This window comes from Ascaphus truei, chromosome 2, assembly GCF_040206685.1.
Source record: "Ascaphus truei isolate aAscTru1 chromosome 2, aAscTru1.hap1, whole genome shotgun sequence".
NCBI classification, from domain to species: domain Eukaryota; kingdom Metazoa; phylum Chordata; class Amphibia; order Anura; family Ascaphidae; genus Ascaphus; species Ascaphus truei.
Window position 1 is genome coordinate 20,393,988 of NC_134484.1, and position 6,085 is coordinate 20,400,072.

Sequence of the window (6,085 nt, forward strand, 5' to 3'; positions counted from 1 at the left end):
ATTATGGGCTATATTTCTATCCTCCTCCTGTGCAGTAATCCCTGTTAAGGGCAGGTTTGCCAGGAGTTATCATGGGTTTCCCCCATCTCAAGCACTTGCCCTGAGATGGTGAAGGTAGGTCACCTGACCCTGTGTCCAATCAAGAAACACAGGGGCGGTGCCTGCTGAAACCATAAAGAGCAGTGCACTTCCTATTTAAAAAGCTAGTCTAGTTAGTGTGTGTTAGTAGAGTGAAGAACAAGGTTAGAGCCTGATGAGTAGAGCTGATAGATAGGTGGACCAAGTACCTCTCACCCTGCTTAGGGGGTGAAGGAACAGCTAGCCCCACTCTGGGTGCCCCTGAGGCTCAGAGTGGAGGCAGGGACATCCTGAAGGAGTACAGCTGGCTGTATTCTGTCTGCACCTGATTGTATGCTGTTGAGAGACGCCAATAAAGAGCTGCTGCTATTTGGAAGAGACCTTGTGTGGAGACTGGAATCTCTCATCCCTGTGGTAGGGATTCTGTGGTAGGGATTCCACCCTGTATCCCTGGGGCCTACTACAGATGGAGGCGCTGCACCATTGAAGAAGAACAAAGGCATTCACCCCAGAAACCTGTCCTGTTGTCCCCCATGTCACCCACATGTCCCCCATGTCACTCAGGCCCTCCTGTTGCCAGCAGGTATGCACCACACTCAGACATGTAGCCAGACCAAGAAACACCCTAGGGTACCCGATATGAGATTGGGTGGGGTTATTGGGCTACAGTGTGAAGGGGAAGAAATAAGGAACAATAAAAAGGAGTAGAAGGCAGCACTCAATCAATAAGGCAGCATTTTAATTTTTCAGAAGCATGTAGCTGGTTTGTTTCTGGTCTCCATGGGCCTTGCATCAGGCTGCTGGGTACCAGTGACAACTGAAGTGCCTTATATCAGGGGCGCTCAACTCCAGTCCTCAAGCCTCCCCCTCCCCAACAGATCAGGTTTTCATGATATCCCAGCTTTAGCACAGGTGGCTAATTCAGATGCTCAGTCTACCTATGCTGAAGCAGGGACTGATTGAGTCACCTGTGCTGAAGATAGGACAAATTGAGTCACCTGGGATATCCTAAAAACCTGACCTGTTGGGGAGGGTGGGGGGGGCTTGAGGATTGGAGTTGAGCACGCATGCCTTATATAACCCCCATAGTAATTAATAATAATAACTTTATTTCATATAGCGCTTTTCCCCCAATGGGACTCAAAGCGCTTCACAATTACAACAGGGCCAGATCATTTAGATTTTTTTTGTATATGGTTTTCCCACTATCTTCTAATTTATTGCGTCTAATATTATTAGGCTTCATGGACGGCTCTACGCAGCTGATACACGTGGAGAAGTCATGTGTTATGCTGTCTAACGTTCGTGGACTTTCTGGGGCTGACACGTATGATTATTTGTACTGAATTTCTGGATTCACATGATTACCTTTCTGCTCCCTGACATTGGATGTTCGGGACCTGATATAGATGCACTTTTTGTGCCCGTGAATATTTATCTCCTTCCTCTGCATTTTGGCTGCGTTGTAATTCCATATCCCGATGCAGTGATTTATGAGCCATTCATGAGTCTCTTATGTATTTTGAACCTTATTGTCATTGCATGTATTGATAGATGCTGTGTTTAGTCCTACATAGCTTTTTTATAAATGTGTGCGGTACACTGCCCATGTAGGATTGTTACAGACACAGTCCCTGCCCAGATGAGCTTACAATCTTATGTTTCTGGTGCCTGAGTTAAAGTGACTAGGTCACAAGGAGTTGACACCAGGAATTGAACCAGGCTCCCCTGCTTCAAACTCAGTGTCGCTGTTTACAAAGTCAGTGTCTTTACTCACTGAGCCTTCAGCCCTAAGGTGACATGTATGTATTTCTCAGGATACATAAAAGTGAAGGCAAGAGGGACCTTTGTATCCACTGTAATCAAACTATGGAACCGGTTGGAAGCACAGGTGGTTGAGGTTCTTATCATCGGGGAGGGGGGGGAAGATTGGGTCTCTGGAAAGGAAACGCTTAAACATTTAATTTCCAAATAGGTTTATGATTGATTGCAAAACAATGGGAGCAGCCAGAGCCCCCAGGCACACTTTGCAGGTTACCTCAACACAACAAATACTAGAATTACCATTGTGTTCATATGGATTGTGTGTATTCAGGATCTGGGGAATTCAGTGATAAAATTGCCAGGCACATTATAAATCCTTATTATATTTAGTCATGATCAATCTCTATGATTGTCACGTACATTTTTAGCGTGTGCGCGGGTGTGTGAGGCGTTTTCAACAACTGACCGTCCAGGAGGAGTATACAAATGAACAAGAATCCAAAGTAGTGTCCACAAATGAGGGCAAGCCCTTCAACGGTGATATGTTTAATGAGTGCGCAATGATAGTACTTTAAATGTTAGATTTAATATAACAAAATGTGATACAGCGCTTGTACAGGGAAAGTAAAGGATTACAAAGTTATATACTGTACAGTACAAATAAGATCAGACAGTAATGTAGAAAACCTACAGTATACTGTACATCACGCTCAGGGTTGTCACCACTCCGGGTTTGACCTGGAGACTACGGGTTTCGGCTACGTATCTCTAGGCTATGGGTTTACCCGAAAAATCTCCCGGTGGCGGCATCTCCCCCTGACATAACGCAGCATTCCGTTGCCATGACCAAAGGGCATCACGGGACGCCTCGGCGCCATAAAGCGTCCCGGTGTCATGGCAAATTGCCGATGCATGTTGCTGTGACATCACGTTGTCATGGCAACACGCGTCATTTGACATTGGGGGTTGCTTAGTTTATGCTCTTCCCCCCCGCCCCTTTCCCCTTTTCTCAACCCCCTCTTCTTCTTATACTGTATATGACTCTCAGACACCGGGTGCTTTGCTTATGCTCTTCCTCTCCCTCTCTAACCCCCCCCCCACCTCACACTACTACCCTTCCATTCTCTCTTCCCCTCTCTCCTTTTTATACATGACTCTCAAACAACTGGGTTGCTTAGTTTATGCTCTTCCTCTCTCCTCCCCCCTCCCCTCCTCACGCAACCTTTCCCCTCCCGCTCCCTTATACATGACTTTCAGACACCGGGGGCTTAGCTTATGCTCTTCCTCTCTGCCAGCCCCCCCCCCCCCCAACTCTCCCGTCCCACTCTCTCCTTATACACATGACTCTCAGACACCGGTTGCATGGGCTTGGTCTTTATTATCATTGTGGTCTTATTATCATTGTTTTCTTCTCTGTATCTTTGCCCCTTGGAAATGTTTCTGCTGTCGCTGTTGGGTGAGACCGCTGGTCCTGCCTTCACCTCCTCACCACACAAACACTGGCTTCCCATCTTCCTTGGACAGGTTGGACAGACATTCCAGCAGGATGAGAACGTCCTTTAGATCACTCGCTGGAACAGTTGAGTTGGCAATTTTCTTTAGGTTCACTGGGTCTAAGAGGTGCTGCAGGTCGATGGAGCCGGGAATTGGGTACTCCTTGATGATCCCGTACACATTGACAATGTACTCTGCGAAGGTTGGGTGTATTTTCGGTTCGTAGCCATGCTTTTTGAGCTTCTCCATGACCTCCTGGTACTTTTTCATAAGCTCAGATTTCTTCGCCTCGTCAAGCTGCCCTGACTTGTCCTCGGTGCATGTCTGTGAAGGAAGAACACGACGGGAGAAGGTCACACGAGTGCAATATCACATTGCTCATTTCCCCACTTTGGCTGACACAAGAGAAGTGTCCTCATCTCAACCTGGGAATGTTTGTTTTTTATTTGTTTTATGTTGCCCTCAAAAATATTGGAAGTTCGCAAACGCACACAATTGTGAAAATTGGAATGAATCAGTGCCGGTTTGAGGGCAATGATAAGAGAAGTCAGTAAAAGTTGGTGATCTATATGGTTTGTACTGGAAATTGTTGGTGAACAAGGCGACTGAAGTCCTGAAACTTACACATCAGGGATATTAATGCAGCCCTGTCCTGTGTGTTGTGCTGTGTGTTACATGTTGAGCTGTGTGCAATGTGTTGTGCTGTGTGCCTCTGTGTGTATAATGTGTTGTTGTGTTTGCGTGTCACTCTTACCTCAGTGATTTTCTGAAGGATGTTGGTGACGGTGATCCCGTAGAGGCGCACGCGGTCCTGGAAGATGGACGCCAGGATGCGGCGGTCTAGTTGGAATGCGATCTCCCCTATTATGCGCTGCATGCGGTGCAGCTGCTGCGAGTCTGTGGAGGACACGGGTGTGAGGGTACACTATTAGTGGCACCCCCAATACCACAGCACAGACTCTCGCAGACAAAGCAAAGCCAGAGATCTGCCCTACACACAATTTCCCATAGCCTGTGACAAGACCCCAGTGCTTTTTACACCACTGCTCATTACAATAGTGGAATATATTATTGGGATTTTGGGATGGGTAAAAATGGATGCCCGTGTGCTTCCTTTTTCTGTGTTGTTACTGATAGGCTCACAGACAGGAAGTTGCCCGGTAGCCATGTTTGTTACTGTTTCTATAGACTGTTCTGCATCAACTACAGCACCTGATTACACTAACTGGAATAAAGTTCCCCTCATTATAAAAATGGTCGCTACCCCTTGGTCCTAGCTTGGTGCTAATTTTTGAGACCCTTTGATCTGACATGAAATCTTTGTTTTTAGAAAATTAGGATTAGGTGTCCCACAATCCTGAGTTTTTAGGGCTGTGACCCTGTTCAAACACCCAGATCAAGCCCTTAATAATGTATTGATTGACCCCCTTCACTGTCTGCTATAACACAATAAGCACATGGCATAAAGAGCGTGTTAAGTCACATATAACATGCAACATAATGAGATTAGGACACCGTAACGTGCCACTTACATTGTTACTCTAGGAATAAATACGCCAAATAAGCGTCATAACAGGGTGGATATGTTCTGTTCAGTAGTATTCAGGTGGGAGCGATGTATCAATCTCTTCCGAATGACAGGAGGGGGTCATTCGATATTTGGGGGGGGGGGGGGGCAGGGTTGGGGCTATTTTGGTTTTGCACTGTACTCTGGGCTTGTAGATTACATATTGTTAGCCATCTTTAGTACACCCACTGCATGAAAGAGGTGGTGGTGATACTTACTTTGTGGGGTGTGCATTCCTGCACCGCCATTACCATTACCTCCTTCTTCTATCCGGGATATGAAAAAAAAGAGAGAGAGAGAGAGAGAGAGAGAGGTGAGGGGGGTGGAGAGACTAAGAGTAGCAGCATATTGTTGTCCCCGGCAACCTGACATCCATCCTTTCCTTCGTGACATCACAGGCACTTGAAATGACCTCACTCACTTCCCTCCCTTACCTCCCACTTACCTCCATTTCCCCCCTGCTGAACCTGATGCCCCTTTTCTGTCCCCCCTCTTCACACTTTCTCCCCCACCATCTGTCCGCCTCTTCCCCCTTTGTTCCTCACAATTTCCCCTCTAACTCTTCCCACTCTCTCTCCTCTAACTCTCCCCACTATCTCCCCCCTCCACCCTCTTTCTCTCCATCTCACTCACCTGTTGATTTTAACTCCTTACTTAACGATGAATCCTCCTTATCCTCTTTACTTGCCGATGAATCCTTCCTACTACGTATCGATGACTCGTCAATCCTACGGCCGGTTTTTTCCAAGATGTTCCGGAGCTCCACGTTCTTCTGCAGGAGCCCCACCAGTTTCCTGAGCTCTGTGTTCTCCAGCACTAGACGGTCATTCTCTTTAATAATGACGTCCATTTCCTTGTTGTCCAGCCCCTCCATCTTGATAAGTAACGTTCAAGGTAGGAGCAAATCAATAACAGCAGGGGGCCCTGGGCCCACCTTATATACAGCCAAAGGGCTCTATGACCTCACTCTTATTATTACAGCTCCCATGACACGGGGGGAGGCTAGAGTCAGGTGCTGGGTCATACATAGGTATATATGTATATGTGTATATATATATAGTGTATAATGACCTACGTAAGGTTTTCTCTTTAAGACATATTTAATGTACTCATTCTAAAAAGGGGGTTTTGTTAATACTCTGAGATGAAACTTAAAATATAGGATATTATTAATATTTTTAT

The 6,085-nt window shown here is 46.3% G+C and overlaps 1 protein-coding gene across 1 annotated transcript; it reads right to left on the bottom strand.

Moving 5' to 3' along the window:
- Positions 1-3,208: 3,208 nt before the first annotated feature.
- LOC142488476 (speriolin-like protein) lies at positions 3,209-5,831 on the bottom strand. Its single transcript, XM_075588996.1, has 4 exons — positions 5,537-5,831; positions 5,122-5,169; positions 4,091-4,233; positions 3,209-3,660 (listed from the first exon to the last, which is right to left on the bottom strand). Exons 1-4 carry the CDS (start codon positions 5,775-5,777, stop codon positions 3,328-3,330), a joined length of 765 nt encoding a protein of 254 aa, XP_075445111.1. The 5' UTR covers positions 5,778-5,831; the 3' UTR covers positions 3,209-3,327.
- Between the last annotated feature and the right edge of the window lie 254 nt (positions 5,832-6,085).

Excerpts from the sequence above, each read along its gene's own strand:
- LOC142488476 (XM_075588996.1), bottom strand. The coding sequence starts at position 5,777 with ATGGAGGGGCTGGACAACAAGGAAATGGACGTCATTATTAAAGAGAAT. Across the intron at positions 4,234-5,121 it reads AGGAATGCACACCCCACAAA|ACTCGCAGCAGCTGCACCGC; the intron begins GTAAGTATCACC and ends TGTCCTCCACAG. Across the intron at positions 3,661-4,090 it reads TCCTTCAGAAAATCACTGAG|ACATGCACCGAGGACAAGTC; the intron begins GTAAGAGTGACA and ends CTTCCTTCACAG.